Consider the following 22354-nt stretch of genomic DNA (forward strand, 5'->3'; position numbering starts at 1 on the left):
TCAGAAACCGCAGCCTCGCGCCGCCATCTTTGTTTTTCTTCTCCTTTCCGTCTCCTCCTGCTGTGACGCGCGTCATCCACGTCCCCTCCAATCAGAGCGCACCTTACTCCACCTGACCAATAGCGGCCGGCTCTGCAGTCAAAAAGGAAGCCACAACTCGGAATGTCGCTCTCCGATTAGTCCGCACCGAACGCAGGCTTTGGGATTGGTGGAGAGGGTCGCAGGCCCTTCACCGTCCCCGCCCCTTTACTACAATGGTCTCGCGAGGGACAGGAGGAAGGTGTTCCCCCTCATTCATTCAACAGGAGAGGACTCCATTGACTGTAATGGGCTCGGAGGGTACAGTGGTCATGTCTCATGCTGAGGAGGAAGATGTTTCCTCTCATTCAACAGAAGAGGACCTAGTTACTACAGAGGTTTTTTTTGTGGTGCAGCTGTAGTCTCCCATAGAGCCCTGAGGCTCAGGTTCAAATCCCACTGCTCCAGTTTGTGTAATAATATCCACAGTTTTTTTCAATCATTAGTCACACAACTACAGTCCAACACGTTTATTTGAAATCGCACGCGCTTGGAGCGCAGCCTCTTCATCAGGTGAAGACATGGAAAACAAAATGTGTAAGAAAGAGAATTCAGATAAATGATCAGCCATGGATGGTAACGAAAGACAGAGCATCTCAACAGTTAATTACCTATTCCCATTCCTATTTCTGATCTTCTTAATACATGACAAGTTGGATATCTTCCAAACATTAATTTTATTTCCATGGTTTAAAAATGAATATTTAAGGTTGGTCAGTCTATTCTCTCTTACTTCGGCACATTATAACCCACAACTATTTCGATACCACTGTTAATATCATAACCCCTCTCATGAGATATCAGAGGAACAATTCATAAACAAAATTTGACACTAAATCACTCGAGTCGACACTTGAACAGAGAAAGCGCCCTACAGATATTGGGAATCTAAAGGTTATTGAAGTGAAATGTTAAGAAGAGCAGGTGAACACCCCCAATAAAGGAACTCACCTGACTGACCTAATTATAATCACCACAGTATCCAGTACTACTCTTCACCAAACACTGATTACTTTCCATTTCAGTTTAATGATCTAACTCTCTTCTGAATGCCATAATTGAATCTGACTCCAACACTCTCTTGCAGACTATTCCAAAGGTCGAAGATTTTAAATCATTAACGAAATACATTCTGGATCTCTCCCAAAACACAATTCATATGGATTCTTGCTTCAAATCATTTGCAGTAAGTTCTTCACATGGACAAATTTGCAGTTTAGAGCATTTGTTCAAATTTTCTATCACATTGGGGTTATACAGTGCTTGCAATTGCTACCTCACAGCACGAGGGACCCAGGTTCAATTCCAGCCTCAGGTGAGTGTCTGTGTGGAGTTTGCATGTTCTCCCTGTCTGCATGGGTTTCCTTCCACAGTCCAAGGATGTGCAGGTTAGGTGGATTGACCATGTGAAATTGCTCTGTGATGTGTAGGTTAGTCATGGTAAATGCAGGAGAATGGGATGATCCTGGATGGGATGCTCTTTGGTGTGTCAGTGCAGGCTCAATGGGACAAATGGCCTCTTTCTGCACTGTAGGGATTTTATGTATCTCTGTCTCATTTCTTGCACATGCTTCTTTATGAAAGGGACATTTTACTGTCATGTTCAGTATTGCAGTCTCTATATTTTCATACATAGCTTTAAATTAGGTTAGAATGAAATCCCCCATTTCACTGTATTTTATCCAGCATTCTCCCCACCCCTTCCATTCCTTATCCATTTTTACATTACCTTGTGTTACGATCCCCTCCTCTTTATATATTATTGTAGACAGGCTAAATCTAGTTACCATGTCTCTAAAATATGAGATGAAATAGGATCGCATACTTTGAGTCCATTACTACAGCTTGTTAAGGTCTCTTGCCAAAGAGAACTCTTAATCCTGCATCCTTCAGTAAGATTAGATTAGGATATCTGGTCAGCATGGATGAGTTGGATTAAATGGTTTGTTTCCGTCCTGTGCATCTCTATGACTATGACTATCGAATAGGGGCCAGGAGCAGGCAGGTGGGACTAGTTTAGTTGGGGATCATGGACTGAACGGTCTGTTTCCAGGCTGTATGACTGCACAGCCTCAAATGAACGGGGATCAATCCCAAAGAGATATTAAAGGTCTCGAGCACCACCTTAGGCACATGTGTGGACCCCTTCCAGGTAACTGAGAGCAGGGGGGCACTATGAAGTTCAGTACATCAGTTAGCCAGCAAATTCTCTTTGGGAGACTTGTCTCGAGAAAGGAAGTGGTTTCCTGTCCCATCAACTGGACTGTGGATCAGTTTGGAGCAGGTCCTATATCTCTGACAAAATAGGTGGACAGAGTCGAGAGTGTGGTGCTGGAAAAGCACAGCAGGTTAGGCAGCATCCAAGGAGCAGGAGAATTGATGTTTAGGGCATAAACCCTTCATCAGCAATGAGGCTTGTGGGCTGGAAGGCCTGAGAGATAAATGGAGGCGGGGGGTGGTGTTGGGGAGAAGGGAGCTGAAAATGCGATAAGCAGATGAAGATGATTGGTCGGAGAGGAAGGTGGGGCGGATAGATGGGAAAGGTGATGGATAGGTCAGGAGGGCGCTGCCGAGTGGAGGCTTGGGGCTGTGATAAGGGTGTGGGGGAAGAGTAGCAGGATACATGAGGAAACGTTTGAATTCCACATTGATCCCATGTGGTTGCAGGGTCTCAAGGTAGAATAAGAGGTGTTCTTCCTTCAGGCGTCAGGTGGTAAGGGTTTGGCGATGGAGACAGCCCAGGACCTCAATGATCTTGATGCAATGGGAGGGGAGTTGAGGTGTTCAGCCACAGGGCGGTGGGGTTTGTGGGTGTCCCAGAGTGGTTCTCTGGAACAATCCACAAGTTGGCGTCCCGTCTCTCCGATGTAGAGAAGACCACATTGGATGCAATGGATACAGTGGATGACACTGGTGGAGGTCCAGGTAAATTTCTGTCAGATGTGGAAGGATCCTTTGGGGCCTTGGATGGAGGTGAGAGGAGTGGTATGGGTGCAGGTTTTACACTTCCTGTGGTGGTGGGGAAGGGGCCGGGAGTAGGGTGTGGTGGGAGTAGGGCTGGTGTGGGTGCATGGACCTGATGAGGAAATGGCCTCTCTGGAACGCAGGTAGGGGTGGGGAGAGAAAAATATACCTGGTGGTGGGTTCTGTTTGTAGATAGCAGAGGCTGATGTGATGTATCCGGAGGCGGGTGGGGTGGAAGGTGAGGACGGTGGGTGGTGGGTTCTGTCCTTGTTGCGTTGGGAGGGGTGGGGTTCAAGGGCAGTGTTGTAGGATGTGCAGGAGATGTGCTGGAGGGCATTGTCGACCACGTGGGAAGAGAAATAGCGAACTTGGAAGGAGGAGGCCCTCTGGGATTTTCTACAGTGGAATTGGTCATCCTGGGAACAGATGCGGCAGAGGAATTGGGAATAAGGGATTGAATTTTTACAGGAGGTGGGGTAGGAGGAGGCGTAATCAAGGTAGCTGTGGGAATTGGTGGGCTTGTAGAAGATGTCCATGGTTAGTTGGTAGACAGAGATGGAGAGCCCAGTTACAAGTGGAGTTCCACAGGGATCAGTTCTGGGTCCTCTGCTGTTTGTAATTTTTATTAATGACTTGGATGAGGGAGTCAAAGGGTGGGTCAGTAAATTTGCAGATGATACGAAGATTGGTGGAGTTGTGGACAGTGAGGAGGGCTGTTGTAGTTTGCAAAGGGACTTAGATATGATGCAGAGCTGGGCTGAGGAGTGGCAGATGGAGTTCAACCCTGTCAAATATGTGGTTGTCCATTATGGAAGAACAAATAAGAATGCGGAATACAGGGTTAACGGTAGGGTTCTTAGTCAGGTGGAGGAACAGAGGGATCTTGGGGTCTATGTACATAGATCTTTGAAAGTTGCCACTCAGGTGGATAGAGCTTGTAAGAAGGCTTATGGTGTATTAGCGTTCATTAGCAGAGGGATTGAATTCAAGAGTCGTGAAGTGATGTTGCAGCTGTACAGGACTTTGGTTAGGCCACACTTGAAGTACTGTGTGCAGTTCTAGTCGCCTCACTTTAGGAAAGATGTGGAAACTTTGGAGAGGGTGCAGAGAAGATTTACCAGGATGTTGCCTGGAATGGAGAATAGATCGTACGAGGATAGGTTGAGAGTTCTCGGCCTTTTCTCGTTGGAACGGCGAAGGATGAGGGGTGACTTGATAGAGGTTTATAAGATGATCAGAGGAATAGATAGAGTAGACAGTCAGAAACTTTTTCCCCGGGTACAACAGAGTATTACAAGGGGACATAAATTTAAGGTGAAGGGTGGAAGGTATAGGGGAGATGTCAGGGGTGGGTTCTTTACCCAGAGAGTGGTGGGGGCATGGAATGCGCTGCCCGTGGGAGTGGCAGAGTCAGAATCATTGGCGACCTTTAAGTGGCAATTGGATAGGTACATGGATGGGTGCTTAATCTAGGATAGATGTTCGGCACAACATCGTGGGCCGAAGGGCCTGTTCTTGCTGTATTGTTCTATGTTCTATGAGGTCCTGGAAAGGGAGATGGTCCAGGTGAATTTGAGGTCGGGGTGAAAGGTGTTGATAAAGATGACGAACTGTTCAAACTCCTTGTGAGACCATGAAGTGGCACCAATATGGTCGTCGATGTACTGGAGGAACAGGTGTAGCTGAGGAAAATGGACTGTTCCACGTACCCGACAAAGAGGCAGGCATAGCTTGGACCCATGCGGGTGCCCATGGCTACCCCTTCAGTTTGGTACATTGGTTTGGATGCCATCTGAGGTTTGTGCGGATCAATTCAATGGGAACGTGCAGTCCCGGGCTCAGTGAGCAGCACTGCAAGCAAAGCTCTCAGAATCCTACAGGGAAACAGGCCCTTCAACCCAAGAAGTCCACACTGACCCTCTGAAGAGTAACCCACCCAGACCCATTCCCCTACCCCATTAATCTACATTACTCCCTAAACAATACACTGCACCTACACATCCCTGAACACTCTGGGACAATTTAGCTTGGCTAATTCACTTGCTCATGTTTGGATTGTGGGAGCATCAAGGGGAAACCCTTGCAGACATGGGGGGAGAATGTGCAAACACCACAAAGACAGTCACCCTGAGGGTGGAATCGAACCCCAGTCCCTGGCGATATGATGCAGTGGCACTAATCACTGAGCTACTGTGCCGCCCATGAGCCAACCTGGGGTTGGGGGAAGATGGGAGGGGTGTGTGGGTGCTGTCTAGCAGAAAACAAAGAGAGCTCACTGACGCTCCCACTGCACCCACTGTCAGAGCGGGCAGGAGGTTCAGTCCTGGGGGTGACCCACATCAGCGTCGCCGACGGAATCTGCTGGTGCCCCCTCTGGTGTTTCTGTAAGTTACTGGACGATGTGAACCTCTGCCCGCACTTGGGGCAGGCAAACGGCCTCTCCCCAGTGTGGACCCGCTGGTGCCTCAGCAGGTTGGAGGCCTGGGTAAAGCCCTTCCCGCACTCAGGGCAGCTGAACGGTCTCTCCCCCGTGTGGACCCACTGGTGGTCCAGCATGTCAGAGGAGCGTTTAAAGCCCTTCCCACACTCAGGGCAGAGGAATGGCCTCTCCCCGGTGTGGACGTGCTGGTGCCTCAGCAGGGCAGAGGAATTATCGAAGGACTTCCCACACTCAGGGCAGCTGAAGGGCCTCTCCCCCGTGTGGACCCGCCGGTGGGTCAGCAGGTGGGAGGAGCGGGTAAAGTTCTTCCCACACTCAGGGCAGGAGAATGGCCTCTCCCCGGTGTGGATCCACTGGTGCCTCAGCAGGGCGGGTGAATTGCTGAAGGCCTTCCCACACTCAGGATAGCTGAAGGGCCTCTCCCCAGTGCGGAGCCGCCGGTGGGTCAGCAGGTTGGAGGATTTGCTGAAGGCCTTCCCGCACTCAGGGCAGGGGAAGGCTCTCACCGCAGTGTGGACCCGCTGGTGGGCCATGAGGGTAGAGGCCTGGGCAAAGCTCTTCTCACACTCGGGGCAGGAGAACGGACTCTCCGCTGTGTGGATCCGCAATGGGCCATCAGGTTGGAGGAGCGGGTAAAACCCTTCCCGCACTCTGGGCAGGGGAATGGCCTCTCCCCGGTGTGGCTGCGCCGATGAGTCTCCAGGGCAGACAGGAAACTGAAGCATTTCCCACAGTCACCACACTTCCACGGTTTCTCCATGGGGCAGGATTCCTCGGGTTTCTCCATGGCTGAAGCTTCAGCCACACACAAACGTGTGTACAGCCCCTCCCCGGTGTGAATTCCTCTTTCCAGGCCGTATAACTGTTTCTGGCTCCACACTCGGTGCACTGCAACAGTAGGGTCTCTCATCCATTCCCACTGAAGCAGAAAACGTTATGAAACAGGAACCAAAAGGCATTGCTCCTTCTCACAGAATCATAGTCAAAAATCGTTGCTGTCCCGATGGATTGAGTGACTGTCAGACATTGATGTGAAAATGATGACTGCAGATGCTGGAGATCAGAGTCGAAAAGTGTCGTGCTGGAAAAACACAGCAGGTCAGGCAGCATCCAAGGAGCAGGAGAGTCAAGCATAAGTTGTTGATTTTGAAACTTCCCTCTTCAGATAGTCTGTAAAAAAAGATTACAAAAGTCATCACTGTCAATCCAGGGGAGGTGGGGTCGGAATGAGACAACAAGGTATTGACACCGACATCAGAAAGAAACTGACCATAGAGACGTGGCAAACGTTAGTGACAAGCCAGAGTCAGAGAGAGACACAGCACAGAAACAGACCCTTTGGTCCACTCATCCATGACGACCAGATATCCAAAATTAATCTCGCTCCATTAGCCAGCATTTGGCCAATAACCCTCTAAACCCCTCCTATTCATATACCTATCCAGATGCCTTTTAAATGTCATAATTGTAACAGCACCCACCACTTCCTCTGGCAGCTTTGTACACACATCACCTTCTGCATGAAAAACTTGCCCCTTAGATCCGTTTCTAACAAATTGCTCTCCATCTAAACGCGTAGCACGATGGCAATCCCAGTTTATGTTTGAAAAGTTAAAAATCCCTAACAATAACCATCCTATTACTCTTACAGGTATCTGAAATTTCCATACAAATTTGTTTCTCAATTTCCCACAACACAATCCCAATAAGGTGATCATCCCTTCCTTATTTCTCAGTTCCAACCAAATAGCCTTCCTGGATGTATTCCTAGGAATGTCCTCCTTAAGGCCAGCAGGAATACTATCCCTTATCAAAAACACCACTCCCCCTCATCTCTTGCCTCCCTTTCTATCCTTCCTGTAGCATTTGTATCCTGGAACATTAAGCTGCCTGTCCTGCCCATCCCTGAGCCACCTTTCTGTAATTGCTATGACATCACATCCCATCTTCCTAATTGTGCCCTGAGTTCATCTGCCTTCCCTGTTCGGCCTCTTGCAATGAAGTAAATGCAGTTTAATTTGTCAGTCCTACCTTGCTCTCTGTTTTGTCCCTTCCTACCTGACTGTTTGATTCATTCCCTTTCCCAACTGTACCAGTCTCAGATTGATCTCTTTCCTCACTATATCCCTGGGTACCTCCCCACACACCCACCTTGCTAGTTTAAAATTCTCCCGAGCAGCTCTTGCAAATTCCCCTGCCAGTATATTAGCCCTCTTCCAATATTCAGGTGCAATCTATCCTTCTTGTACAGGTCACATCTACCCCAGAAGAGATTCCAGTGATCCAAAAATGTGAACCCTTCTCCCATGCACCACCTCCTCAGCCATGCATTCATCTGCTCTATCCTCTCTATTCCAACCCTCACTAGCTCATAGCACTGGCAGTAATCCAGATTTTCCTAGACTCGAGGACCTCTTTTTTTAAATTTGTGCCTGACTTTCTCCACTGTCCCTTCAGAATCACATCCTTTTCCCTTCCTATGTCATTGGTTCCAATGTGTACAATGACCTCTTACCAGTCCCTCTCCCTTTTGAGAACATTCTGCACCCTCTCTGAGACAGCCTTGATCCTGGCACCAGGGAGGTGACACACCATTCTGATTTTTCGCTGCTAACCACAGAAACATCAGTCTGTGCCTCTGACTAGAGAGCCCCTTATCACAATTGATCACTTGGAACCCGATGTACCCCTCATTGCATGAGAGCATGTCTCGAGACCAGAAACTTGGCTGTTCGTCCTGCATTCCCTGAGAGACCATCACCCTCTACATTTTCCAAATCAGCAGACTTGTTTGAAATGGGGACAGCCACAGAAGACTCCTGCACTACCTGCCTACCCCTCCTTCCCCATCTCCATGCCTGTAGCTGCGGTTTTTCTCCCTTCCTATAACTGCCAAACCATCATAGTCCCAGGTCTTGTAGATTCCTCATTACTTCGAACTGTCGCTGCAACTTATCCATGCGATCCAATAGGATTTACAAGCAAACACACTTACTGCAGACATATTCACCAGTAACATGGATACTCTCCCTAATCTCCCACATCTGACAGGAAGAGCATATCACTCTCATAATGGCCACCTTTGCTCCTTCACAATCTACAGACCCAAAAAAAAGCACCGTCTTTTTGTTCTAAAAAAGTGCTCTGGGCTAACACAGTACTTGTGGTTTATATTTTAAAATTTAATCAAGAGACAGATGTCAGTAAAACATATGATCAAGAAAGAATCCACTCCATTCCCGACTGCAGACTTACAGCTCGGTTACATGTTAAAGACTATACACTTCTCTGGTCCTGTTCTGTGAGTTCCCCCACATAGGTTCCTCCATGGTCAGCTGTGAATTTTGCTGTTCATTAACCTTTCCCAGATGCACTGCAATGTCCAGTAACTGTGCAGATTCACTGCAGTGTAAACTCCTTTTTCTCTCTCCCTCATTTTGGACTCCTATCGAAGCCCCTTATAAACATCTATAAGGTCATCTCTCAGCCTCCTACGCTCCAGGGAAAACAGCCGCAGTCTTTTCAGCCTCTCCCTATAACTCAAACCCTCCAACTCTGGCCACAGCCTTATAAATCATTTCCAAACTCTTTTAAAGTTTCACAACATTTTTCTAACATAGGAGACCAGAATTGAATGCAGTATTTCAAAAGTGGCCTAACTAATGTTATGTACAGCCTTAACATGACTCCCAACTCCTGTACTCAGTGCTCTGATCAATAAAGGCAAGCGCCACCAAACGCCGCCTTCACTACTGTGTCTACCTGTGACTCCACTTTCACTGAATTACAAATCTGCATCCATGGTCTCTTGATGCAGGAACACTCCCCATGGCCTTACCACTAAGTGTGTAAATTCTGCCTGATGTGCCTTTCCAAAATGCAACACCTCACATTTATCTAAATGAAACTTTATCTGCCACTCCTCGGCCCATCAGCCCATCCTAATTCTAATTTAGATTGAACTTTCTTTCCTCTCTTATTTCCTAAACGCTGAAAATCTCCACCCCACACATTCTCCCTCCATTCTCGCTTTGCTGAACCTAATCCATGCTGTATCCTGAAGGGTCTGGTTTACACTGATTTACAGCCCACGCTTGGGGGATCTCATTGAAACATACAGAATACTGATTGGCCTGGACAGAGTAGATGTTGGGAAGATGTTTCCATTGGTAGGAGAGACAAGGCCCCAAGGGCACAGCCTTAGAGTTAAGGGAAGACCATTTAGAACGCAGATAAAGGGGAAACCTTTGTAGCCAGAGAGTGCGAAACCTATGGAATTCATTGCCACAGAGGCTGTGTTGGGCAAGTCACTGAGTATATTCAAGACAGAGATAAATAGGTTCTTGTGCATCAAGGATATTGAGTATTGCGGGGAGAAAGCAAGAGAATGGGGTTGAGAAACTTGTCAGCCATGATTGAATGGTGGAGCAGACCTGATTGGCTAAATGGCCTAATTTCTGCTCCTATGTCTTATGGTCTCTTGCTGTCCTGGACATAATGAGAGAGAACTGGGAGCAACATTGAACTGGATATGAATATACCTACATCTTGGTGGATAGGCTGGGACCTTTTTCACTGGAGCATAGGAGGTTGAGAGGTGATCTTATCAGGGGTATAGATGAGGTGAATGATGGGTGTCCTTTCCTTAGAGTGGGGGTTTTAAGTTAGGGAGCAAATTTTGAAGGTGAGTGGAGAAAGATTTTAAAAAGACAGGAGGGTCACCTTTGTTTTCCCATTGAGAATGGTTCGTATGTGGAATGAATGTCCAGAGGAAGTGGGGATGCAGGTACAGTTACAACGTTTAAAAGACATTTGGATAAGGACGTGAACGGAAAGGTTTGGACGTGTTATGGACTAGGCCAGACCACTCAAAACATTCTTAAGCAGGCAGCACAGACCGTAACTTTGCTATTTGTTTCAGTAAGTGCACAGTGAAAATTACCCAGAGTTAGCTAGGTTGACTACCAGGATTTAAAACAGATAAATGTATTCACAAGAATACAGAATGAAACACAAAGAACAGAATATAGAATATCCACAGAACTCAGTCTGTCTAAACTAGACTTAATTATACTGTTCCAAATATACATAACAGTCCCAATAAACAAACCCCTTAAACATACAGTAAAACTGAAACAGAGGCTGACAGGTCAAAGTTAGAAGGGCTGAAGGAGAGAGAGTTTAACAACCTTTCTCCACACAGTCCACTGCTGAACTCACTCAAACAAGGCCTCAGCTTTCACAACAGATCACTCGTCTTTCATTACGCAAGTCACTTCGAAAACATAAAAGCTTGGGCCTAACGTCTCATCTGTTGACGTATAAACAAAAAAGCCGACCAATACCCTTTCATTTCTGTACTAAAACATCCGTTTTGGAGCCCAGGCCCATTTTACTACCACTCTGAAAAAAACCAAGGACACAGTATCCTTGAGAAGAAGGACCAGCTTTTAGAATAAGGACCAGCTTTGTGACAGAGGGATATGGGCCAAACACTGGCAGATGGGATTAGTTTAGTATGCAAACATAGCAAGGACTAGTTGGACTGAAGGGTCTATTTCTGTGCTGTATGATTCTGTAATGTTCTCAAAACCATTTTCTTGCCTTCTCCTATAACCATCCACTTTGTTGTTCATCTGAAGCCAGATGACCTCAGCCTTGAATATATTCAATTACCACCCCCCCCACTAATTGCAGGAAGTCATCCCCATTTTTGAACTCAATTCCTCTTGCTAATATACTACTTGCCTTGCTGATTGCTTGTTGCACCTGTCTGACAACTGGCAGTGACTGGTGCAGAAGGACGCTGAGACCCCTTTGTACATCCACACATCATTCCTGATGAAAGACTCGTGCTCAAAACGTCGACTCCTGCTCCTCGGATGCTGCCTGACCTGCTGTGTTTTCCAGCGACACTTGACTCTGATCTCCAGTCATCACTTTCTCCACAAACCAATATATTATCATTTAAACCATGCACCTCCTTTCTGCCTTTTTAAAAAAGCAATAGGCTTTAACTTTACATTGTGGTCCTACTGCATTTGCTGTGCGTTTGCCAACGGAGACACAGACCTGGACCAACTTTTCCAGAGTCTGTCCCCTCCCTGGATTCACTCCCTTTCCCTTCAGTTCGTGCAAATCAGCAACTGAATCCCAGAACGAAAAAGAATAGAAAAACTGGGTGAGAAAAGAGAGTGCGGTACCCACAGATGTTGGGCAGAGTTGCAGTCTGGGGTGAAGTTCATTCAAAGAGAGAGAGAGGAACAACAGCAACTTCAGAAACTCACTGCCCAACTTCCGCATTCAGACAAAGACGCTGTTCTGATTGGCAGGAGGACCAGGTTCCTTCCGGTCCTCCGGGTCTCACCATTGGTCTTTCAGAAGAAAGTTATGCGCCGTTTCCGCGGACAGCGACGAACATGCTCAGTGCTTTTGCTGACACCGCAGTACATGCGCAGTGCTAGCTGACACCGAGAAGCATGCGCAGTATGCTCTGTGGAGCTGCTGGCGTTACCGACAGATTTTCAGCGTCCAAATGTCAATAGGAGAAAAAAAGCTGCAGCCACAATTTTATTTTTCCCTGTGGCTCGACATTTTATTCCTTTTGAATTTCGTCCAGCTTTGTATGTCTTTCCCCAGGGTAGAGGAAGTCCAAAACTAGACGGCATAGGTTTAGGGTGAGAGGGGAAAGATTTAAAACGGACCTAAGGGGTAACTTTCATGTGGAGTGTGGTGTCTGTATGGAATGAGCTGCCCAGAGGAAGTGGTGGAGCTGGTACAATTACATTTGAAAGGCATCGGGGTCAGGATGGGTATCTGAATAGGAAGGTGTGAGAGAGATATGGGCGAAATGCTGTCAAATGGATGCCTAGATTAATTTAGGATATCTGGAGGGCATGGGCGAGTTGGACTGAAGGATCTGTTTCTGTGATGTATGATTCTATTTGTACATTTCAATGCAAGTTTCAGAAACATGACTGCAGCTTTTAAAAAATAAATTAATATGCTTTTAGACTTTAACGATGTTTTTGAATATATCATTTTAGCTGTTCTTAATTTTAAAGATCAGCCATTTCTTGCGCACCCCTGTCTTCCAGGTAGAGTCGTCACTATCAATTCTCTTTTTCCTGAGAAAGAGATACAGCAATCAAAGAGGGCACGAGAAAGCATGGAAGAATGGTAGATGGAGGAGAGAATGGACAGAGAGCGGAGTATATATATATAGAGAGAGAATTACATGGGACAGAGGGTGAGGTGCAGAAAATGAGGGGAAGAGAGAGAAGAAGGCTGAGCACAGAGAGTTGGTGGGTGCAGAGTGTGAGGAGAGAGAGTAGACGGGGACCAAATGGTTGGGGGACTGACAGCACAAATTCCACCTTCCTCAGGACTGGTGTCAGTGTCTCATAAATTGGAACCCACTCCACCCATAGCAGACCTATGGCAATCGTTTCTCAATAGATGCTTGGCTAATGCAGTAGAATCATATAATCCCGACATGCCATCTGGCCCATAAAATTCAGACTGACCTTCCAAACAGTATCCCTTCCAGACCCACCCGTTTTTCCTGCAGTTCCCCATGGTTAACCGATCCTCAGTTGCACATATGTGGACACTTTAGCACGGCCGATCCACCCTGAACTGCAGATATTTAGACTGAGATGAAACTGGAGCACCCAGAGTTAACTCATGCAGACAGAAGAGTGCGAACGTGTTAAAGTCCACACAGACAGCTGTTCAAGAGTGGGACCGAATCCAGGTCCCTGACGTTGTGAGGCAGTCGTACGAACCACTGAGCCACCGTGCCGCCCAGAGCTTTGATGTTCTGCTTTGTCCTCATAGTTTCTAACTTCTCATGTGCCCTCAGCAGAGGCTCTCTCCTCCTGACATTGTTGGACCACACCCACTGCAACCTCCCTTTCCACTTCTCCAGCCCTGAGCACATCGGTTCCTGAAACCTGGCACCAAACAGACACCAATGCCATCTGTGCTCCTGCTGATAACTGCAGAGAACGGAGACCATCCCTGTCACTGTTCTGTCCCTTACCACCACCTCCCCCTCCCCAATGTTGTTTTTACTCCCACTGCCCAACCGGTTAGCTCCTCCCACCTGCAGATGGTCGTATCAGATCCCTTTTACCTGCCAGTCCTGCACTTACACCCTCCTGACCCTATCCACTGATGCAAACAAAAGGCTCTCTCCAGAGGGGAATGACCGTTTCCCAGAATAAAGTGCCTGGTTAACTTTCCCACTTTATCCTCAACATGTCTGCAGCCTGCCTTCCAGCTCCATCTCTCTGAACGAATGTCCTCTAGGGTGTGTTTGCCCTGGATCACAGCATCCAGAGCCTCCCACCTTCTGCAAATTGTAAGACAAGCCCCACCCTGCCCTATCCAATGTGTGTTGTATAACTGATAGCCAAGTTCGGAACCCGTGAGGATGGCCTCAACAGGGACCTTGGTTTCATGTCACACTACAAGTGACCCCACTCACACAGGCTTGTATCCCATTACTCACACACGTTACCAAGCATGGTCGTATGCAAACACATGCTCTTATGCACATACACACACACACACACACTAACATGCACACATCAGTTTATGGGGTGAAATTGCAATTGCAGAATTTTATTTGCAGATACATTATATTTTGCTCAAAAAGCACACAATCTTCAGGCAGTCAATCCATGTGACATGTTATAAATCCCTACTTGTTGTGGTTCTGTTTGCCGAACTGGGAATTTGTGTTGCAGACGTTTCGTCCCCTGTCTAGGTGACATCCTCAGTGCTTGGGAGCCTCCTGTGAAGCGCTTCTGTGATGTTTCCTCCGGCATTTATAGTGATTTGTATCTGCCGCTTCCGGTTGTCACTATAAATGCCGGAGGAAACATCACAGAAGCGCTTCACAGGAGGCTCCCACTGAGGATGTCACCTAGACAGGGGACGAAACGTCTGCAACACTAATTCCCAGCTCGGTGAACAGAACCACAACAACGAGCACCCGAGCTACAAATCTTCTCACAAACTTTGAAATCCCTACTTTGGAAACAGAACCAGTCTGACTCAGGATTGGGCTGCAGACGGACTCTCACATGAGTGAATGAGATGGTTTTCTTTCCCCAGAAAATGATTTCATCGTGAGATTGTGAACTCCAGATTTCTGACTGAATTACAATTCCGCCATCTGCTGTGGCGGGATTCAAACCCAGGAGTCCCCAGAACTGGGTTGATAGTCCAGTCGATAATGGCACTCAGCACTTGTTCCTTCAATCACCCTTTGCTGGCACATGAACTCACTGGTGCCTCCGTAGGTGGGAGGAGGGGTGACGCCCTTCCCGCACTGAGAGTGGGTGAGCATGCTGTGCCTGGTGTGGACCCGCTAGTGCGTCTGCAGGCTGGAGGAATTGATGAATCCCTTCCTGTGCTTGGAGCAGGTGATTGGCCATTCCCCTGTTGTGGACTCGCTGGTGAACTTCTAAAATCTCAAACCATATAATCAAGAAAAAACCCACTCTATTCACTACTGCAGACATACAGCAAGGTTACACGTTAAAAAGTGTGCACTAATCTGTTCCTGTGCTGTGAGCTCTCCAACACATGTTCCTCCAAGATCAGCTGTCAATTTTGCTGTTTGTTAATTTTTCCAAGATGTTCAGAGGTACATGATTTCAAACAGCAGAGGCAGTAACTATGCTGATTCACTGCTGTGTCCGTTAGGAGTATACGTTTCTTTTTCTCTCTCTCTCTCCCTTACAGACCTGTGCTCACTGCCTTTGGCTGTCGTTCTCCATTTTGAAATTGCTGTTGTCTTGATTTTTTTTTACCAAAACAATGCATCAGCATATAAAACATTAATTGCTGCTCCTGGAATTCAAGGAAATCCCTCCAACACTGAAAATATCTCAAAAAAGGAGCAGCTCTTACAGCCACAAATTTTCCGGTCCTCTGTCTTGGATTAGTTCTTGGTGAACCTTCCCATCTCCCAGGTTACAGTTATTCAAATAATTTGCTTTTCTAGTTTTGCTAGAAAAGTGGATAACCTCACGTTTATCTACACTAACTGCCTCTGACATACATTTACCCACTCACTCAGACTGTCCAAATAACATTGCATTCTCCTCACAGCTCACCCTTCCACCCAGCTTTGTGTCATCTGCAATTTGTAACATATTCCAATTAGTTCCCTCATCTAAATCATTGACACGTACTGTGAATACCTGGGTCCTAGTCCCAATCCCTGCAGTTATAAAACATCGATCTGACTGATCTCCCTGACTGACCATACAAAATAGCAGATGTTAGCTTGACGTTCACAACTGACGAAGACCTGATAAGCAATTATGAACCACTGAATTACTAAATCACAGAAGCAGGCCATTCAGCCCATTGTGTCCATGCAGCTCTCTAAATGAGCTTTCTGACGTTGTGCCATTTTCCTGACATTTCCTTGGAAACTGGTACATTGCTTGTCATCAAATAATTTTCCAATGCTCTTGACTGAACCTGCATCAAACACTGCTCCATGCGATGTCTTCCAGATCTATTTACTCACTGTGTGAACTTTCGTTCTCACTTCACATTTTCTTCCTTGTAGTGGATTTGAAATCTGCATTCTTATTCTCAATGCTTTTACCATGGTGAACAGTTTTTCACTGTCTTTTCGGGGTATGATTTTTCTCATAATTTCCAAAACTTCTTTTAAATCCAACTTCAGAGAGCAGTCCATGAGGCCAAGCCTCATCAACAACACAGAAACAACCGAGCATCTAAAGAGTCGGCCAATCAGTCATCGCTGTGAGCCCCACAGCACCCACTGTTACCTGGGCGGCCATGCATTCAAAACCTGGTCTCTCAACATCACGAGTACTGGCCCACAGTTTGGAAAACTGTGATTCTCGCTATGACTATAAAAATTGAACTTTTTTTAAAGTGGTTTTTGCTGAGAAGTTTAATTCTTTCTGTCCAGTCGGAAGTCAATAATGTGTTTGAGTTTGAATGACTCAGTGAATCCCTTCCCACATGTGGAGCAAATGGATCACCGCTCCCAGTGTACCTGTGGGGATTACATTCCAGATCAAACTGGGAATTGGATCTCTTCCTACAGCCTGAACATACCTTTGGTAATACTCCAGGGGGACTGTGTTTGTGTGGCACAGGTCAGATCATTGACTGGCTTCGTTCTGCTCCTCAGATGCTGCTGGCCTGCTGTGCTTTTCCAGCACCACCCTAATGTAGACTCTGGTTTCCAGCATCTGCAGTCCTTGTTTTTACCCAGTACTTAAGGAGTCCATTCACACTTTCATGTCTATAATAGTTCCTGAAACACCCACCCCTTCTCCACCCCTATCCCCATCATCTTGCAACTGTCCTGCATCCTCGGTAGTGTAGTGGTTAGTATCCCCATCTGTGACTCAGGAGACTGGGGATGCAATTTCCCGATGGGGAGGATTTGATATTTTTATGGATGTCTTGTTGCACAGAGGTAGTGACCCTAACCCTGAATCGGGTTCAGGTCCTGCCTGCTCCAGAGTTCAAAAGTTCACAAATATAGGAGCAGAATTAGGCCATTCAACTCATCAAGTCTGCTATGTCTTTCGATCAAGACTGCTCATCACCCCCATTTTCCTGCCTTCTCCCTTGAAAGGTTTCAGAAAAGATTTACACAGATGTTTCCAGAGATGAAGCATTTAGGAGAGGCTTAATAGGCAGGGGTTGTTTTCCCTGGAGGTTCGGAGGGTGAGGGGTGACCTTATGGAGATTTATGAAACAATGAGGGGCATGGATAGGATAAACATACAAGGTCTTTTCAATGGGATGGGGGAGTCCAGAACTAATCAGCATAGATTTAGGGTGAGAGGGAAAAGATGTAAAAGGGACATAAGGGGCAACTCTTTCATGCAGAGGGTGTGCTTGTATGGAATGAGCTGCCAGAGGAAGTAGAGGCTGGTACAATTACAGCATTTAACGGGCATCTGGGTAGATTAATAGGAAGGGTTTAGAGGGATATGAGTCAAGTGCTGGCAAATGGGACTAGATTAGGTTAGGATATCTTTTGGCATGGTCAAGTTGGACTGAAGGGTCTGTTTCCGTGCTGTACATCTCTATGACTCTATAACAAATGTTCAACAAACTGGTCTGCAATTTCCCACATATGGCCTCCCTCCCATTTTGAATACAAGTGTTACATTAGCATTTTTCCAATCCAATCGAACCATCAGATCATACGACACAGGAGCAGAAATTAGGCCATTCAGCCCATCGAGTCTGCTCCACCATTCAATCATGGCTGAGATGTTTCTCAACTCCATTCTCCAGCTTTCTTCCCGTAACCTTTGATCCCCTTGACAATCAAGAATATATATATATATATATATCAGTCTTAAATAAACACAATGAATCTTTCCCATGTTCAGAGATCTTTGGAATTTTGTAAGTAATGAATTCACTATCTCCACTGCCACTTCCTTCAGGAACCAGGATATAGGCCATCAGCACCAGTCGACTTGTCTGTCCTCAATCCAAATAGCTTGCTGTGTACCTTTACCCTCTCAATGTTGATTGTTTAAGTTCTACTCTTTCTATAGCCCCAGACTTGCCAATTCTAATAGGAATAGTTCTGTTGTCTGCCAACATAAAAACTGAGATCATCTCTGCCACTTCATTGTTCCCCCATGAACTCACAGTTCTCATCTTCCAAGGTACCACACTTAGCTCAGCGACTCTGTTCCCATTAACATACCAACAGAAGCTTTTGCTGTCCTTTTTGATATTTAGTGCGAGGTTTCTTTTGTAAGTTAACTTACCTATTTTTATTTATCGTTTTTACTATCCCTTTGTTTATGTTTGAAACTTTCCTAATGTTTGACCCTTCCAGAGGTCTAGAATAACATTTCACAACTGGCTGAAAAGCTTTTAAAAAGCTACTTTGAAACTTTTTAAATAACACCTTTCTGGCGGCTGGGGGCCGGCAAAACGATCGCCCCGCCCCCATTGTCTCCGATTGTTTGGTGGTCTCCCCAACCACGCCCCCTCAGCGCGCCATGACGTCACGGCGGGACCCGCCCCTTGTTTACTGGCGCATGTGCAGTGTAGGTCCCGCGACCGGACAAAGACAATGTTACTGAGTGTGGGAGAGGAATGGCGCCGGCGGCTGAAGGAACAAGAACAGAAACCGCTGGAAAAGCTGAGCAGGTCCGGCAGCTCGTGTTGAGAGAAATGTGAGGACGTGTTTCGGGTCCGGTGATCCTTCTTCAGAACAGGACCAGGTTTCAGAAACATCCCGGGGAGGTCGCCAGGTCCGAGCGCCAAGACCTGGCTCCTGCCCCCAGGGAGAGGAGACAGTGAGACAGGGTAGGATTGGGAACCGCGGGAGGAGGGAGACTGGGGAGTTTATAAACTCCTAGGGGGAGGCCTGAGGCCGCAAATAAAAGCCCCACAGGCCCAGTGTTTACTTCACCGGGGAAGGAGCTCTCGGGTTGCCTGGCAACCAGCCGCCATCTTTGTGAGGGTCAGGCACATGTTGTCTTGGGGCGGGGAGCGCGGGCGGCCATCTTGGTGAGGGCACCATCAACTGTCATTTCTGGGAGAGAATTCCAACCTCGTGGTAACCCCGGCCCTGGCCGAGCTTCATTCCCCATACAGTGTAGTGATGTGCAGGTTAGGGGGGTTCACCCATGCTAAATTACTGATAATGCCCATGGTCTGGTTAGTGTATGTTGACCATGCTAATTTACCTCCAGTGTCCAGAGATGTGCAGGTTAGAGTGGACTGGCCGAGGTAAGTGTGTCCATAGTGTTCGGGGTTCTGCAGGTTAGGGTGAAGGTCTGGACCCCCGAGATCGGTCAAAAGAAGCACTGGGAGCTGAATGAAATAAGGCAGCCTAGCACAGATTTGTCCAGCAACTCAGGTTAAAAACTTTATGTTCCGTGGCAAAATTACACAATTCCTTTTGAAAATTACTCATTATTTATTTTTGAGACAGCACAGCCTTAATGACAAGAAAAGACCAATAAAATGTAATAAGGTGACATGATTGACAGCAGGTTAGTCCAATGATATTTCCTGGGAAACAGATTGTTCTACGTGCAAAATCATCCCATGCTTGCTAGTTCAAGATTAGTTCGAATACCAAATTAGTTATGATTCATATTATGCAAACTCCATTGTTCTCTGTTATTTCTAAATCCAACCAACTCAGCAAAGCAGCAATTCAAGTTCAATGTCAAATCATAACCTGAAGCCATTTTGTTATATTATTTTAAAATATTATTTAAAATTGAAATGCCATTTTGTGGTTAATAAAAACCTACATACACCTGTTGCTCCTAAATTCAAATTTTAAATCCTGATCTCAATAAAGCAGCAGTTGTCTCATTACCCAAAAGGGTGAGACCACAAACAATATCAAGACGGTTTGGATGGCTAATAACACCTGAAAATCCTTCTACAAAAAAAAGTCACTGAGAGCTGCATATCCCAAAGTGTGATATTCCTGTTTTGTAGAGCTTTTGGATGCTTCCATTCTGTGCAAAACTCAGGGGAGACTATGTTCCTACAGTTACAGCACGAGGAGTACTTACTTTATTCAAAATAATAACCAAGTTTAGTGTAGGTAAGGGAGGGACCTTGCAAATAAGAGGCCTGCCTATCTTTGTGACTTCCTTGAGGCTGTTCAATAGATGGGTCTTTCAGTAAGAGATGCGGTTATTGTCCCAGAACAGTTCCACCCATCCCATAATTGGGAAGACATTGGTGCCATTAGGGGTCAAAAAGTCTTTTGCTGAAGTCAGCACATAACAGACCACTTCATCCCTGCCAAATATTCTATTGTGACTTTGAAGAAACAAATTGTAACCGAAAGATAACATTTCCCTATCTTCTCTTTTGCAGTGTGATCTATTTGGATAGGGCAAGGCTTACCAGGGTAGCCCACAGCACAACTGGTATCAAACTGGCACACAACACCTTTACAGGGTAAAGACCGTTTAGACTTGTTCTGTAAATGAACTGTTCAAGCTCTGACCACTGCAATAGTCATTCTTGGTAATGTTCAATCCCCCAGCATTTGGATGGGTATATGAATAGGAATGGTTTGGAGGGATATGGGCCGAGTGCTGGCTGGTGGGACTAGATTGGGTTGGGTTATCTGGTCAGCATGGCTGGGTTGGACCGAAGAATCTGTTTCTATGTTGTACATCTCTATGACTCTATAAATGGGTGATCTAATTGTTCGTTCACAACAGTAAGTAAACATCCTTCAACATCCATCTTTTGAAGACCATTCAGGCTCATAGAAACTTCAATCAAATCACCCCTTGCTATTCCAAACTCTGGTTGAAAGTCAGACCTGCCTGACTAATGATTTCCCATAAAACGGTCTGTTCATTTTGGGTGTCAATCCAGTTTACCTTCTGTGAATTGCCTTTAAGGCATTTTCATTCTTTCTTAGGTAAGGATATCAAAACTGAGCACCGTGTTCAAGATGTAGTCCCACCATTGCTCTGTAACTGAGGCATAATCTCCTTACATTTATGTCATTGGCCTTTCTAATCACTTGCTGCGCTTGCATTCTAACTTGTGACTTTGCAAGGCCGCTGGATCCCGCTGCATCTCAGAATTATGCGGTTGTTCTCCAAATAGGTAATAAATTGCATTTTACCATATTGTACACCACTTGCAAGAGTTTTGCTTATTTATTTAACCAATCTAACAATCTGCATCCTTGATATGTCATCCCCACAATGTACTTCTCAATCTATTTTTGTGTTTCCTGCAAATGTAACCACATACCTTTGATCCCCTCCTGTAAGTCATCTATATAATTGTAAAAAGTTGAGGAGCCAGCAGAGATGCCTGTTGGAACCCCACCATACATTCAAATATACAACCAATTTGACAAAAGAACCATTTTTGCATATTCTGTTTTCTGCCAGTCAGTTGATGTTCTATAACTATCCTCTACACCATGAGCTCCTCTGTGCAATCTGCTTTTCGTGAAAACATGTCAAACACCTTTAGGATATTCAAGTTCAGTATATCCACAGGCTTCAATTTACATACTCTTTCAAAGAATTCCTTAGGACGGCATGGTAGCACAGTGGCTCCCTCTCACGGCCAGAGACACCTATTTGATTTCAGCCTTGAGTCGACTATCTGTTTGGAGTTTGCATGTTCTGTCTATGTCTTTGTGAGTTTCCACTGGGGGCTCCACAGTCCAAAGATGTGTAGGTTGGGTGGATTAACCATGCTGGATTGCTTAATGTCATTGGATGTACAAACTAGGTGAGTTAGCCATGCTAAATGCAGGGTTATGGGAGTAGGGTGGCAGTCTGGATCTGGGTGGGATGCACTTGAGGGTTGGTGCAGGACTTGATCGGCCAAATGGTCTCTTTCCACACTCTCAGAAACCTATTAATAAATTGGTGAAACAGCATTTTGTTTTCATATTAGCATGCTGATTCTTTTCAATTACCACGAGTTTTTTGACATGTGGTTATAATCTCCTTAGTTGATTCAAAAACAAATGTTTAATTGCCATGGACTCAAGGGACCCATTTTCCATGATGTACCTTTCCCTTCTAGAACAGAAGTATGAAATATATTACTCTCCAGTCTGAGGAAAACTTGCCTGAATCTAATAAGTCTTGGAAAATTAACATTAATGCAAATATGAACTCATTAGCCACCTTTTAAAATTCTCTGATGAAGTCCACCTGTACCCAGAGATTTGCCAGCCCATAGCACCATCAGTTCGCTCAATAACATTTATCTAATGATTCTCATTTCACCAAACTCCTCTGTTTGTTCAGCCTATGGGGTTAAAGGCAGGATTCTTGACAGTGTGATGGAACAGAGGGATCTTGGAACCCAAGT

General features: G+C 46.0%; 1 protein-coding gene and 1 long non-coding RNA gene across 4 annotated transcripts; one reads left to right on the top strand and one right to left on the bottom strand.

The window, feature by feature from the left end:
- Positions 1–730: 730 nt before the first annotated feature.
- On the bottom strand, positions 731–11813 carry LOC132807825 (zinc finger protein 239-like). Of its 2 annotated transcripts, none has more exons than XM_060821809.1 (2): positions 11770–11813; positions 731–6652 (listed from the first exon to the last, which is right to left on the bottom strand). In XM_060821809.1, the coding sequence occupies exon 2, from the start codon at positions 6205–6207 to the stop codon at positions 5230–5232; it is 978 nt and encodes a 325-aa protein (XP_060677792.1). In that variant the 5' UTR covers positions 6208–6652; positions 11770–11813; the 3' UTR covers positions 731–5229. The 2 variants fall into 2 exon arrangements, with proteins under 2 accessions (XP_060677792.1, XP_060677791.1); XM_060821808.1 differs by having other exon boundaries at positions 11690–11775.
- Positions 11814–18583: 6770 nt separating this feature from the next.
- On the top strand, positions 18584–21222 carry LOC132807827 (uncharacterized). Of its 2 annotated transcripts, none has more exons than XR_009642006.1 (3): positions 18584–18673; positions 20372–20455; positions 20931–21222. It is a non-coding gene; the product is annotated as an uncharacterized LOC132807827 (long non-coding RNA). The 2 variants fall into 2 exon arrangements; XR_009642005.1 differs by having other exon boundaries at positions 18590–18699.
- The last annotated feature ends 1132 nt before the right edge of the window (positions 21223–22354 follow it).

The sequence above is a fragment of the Hemiscyllium ocellatum genome (genome assembly GCF_020745735.1).
Source record: "Hemiscyllium ocellatum isolate sHemOce1 chromosome 27 unlocalized genomic scaffold, sHemOce1.pat.X.cur. SUPER_27_unloc_25, whole genome shotgun sequence".
NCBI classification, from domain to species: Eukaryota; Metazoa; Chordata; class Chondrichthyes; order Orectolobiformes; family Hemiscylliidae; genus Hemiscyllium; species Hemiscyllium ocellatum.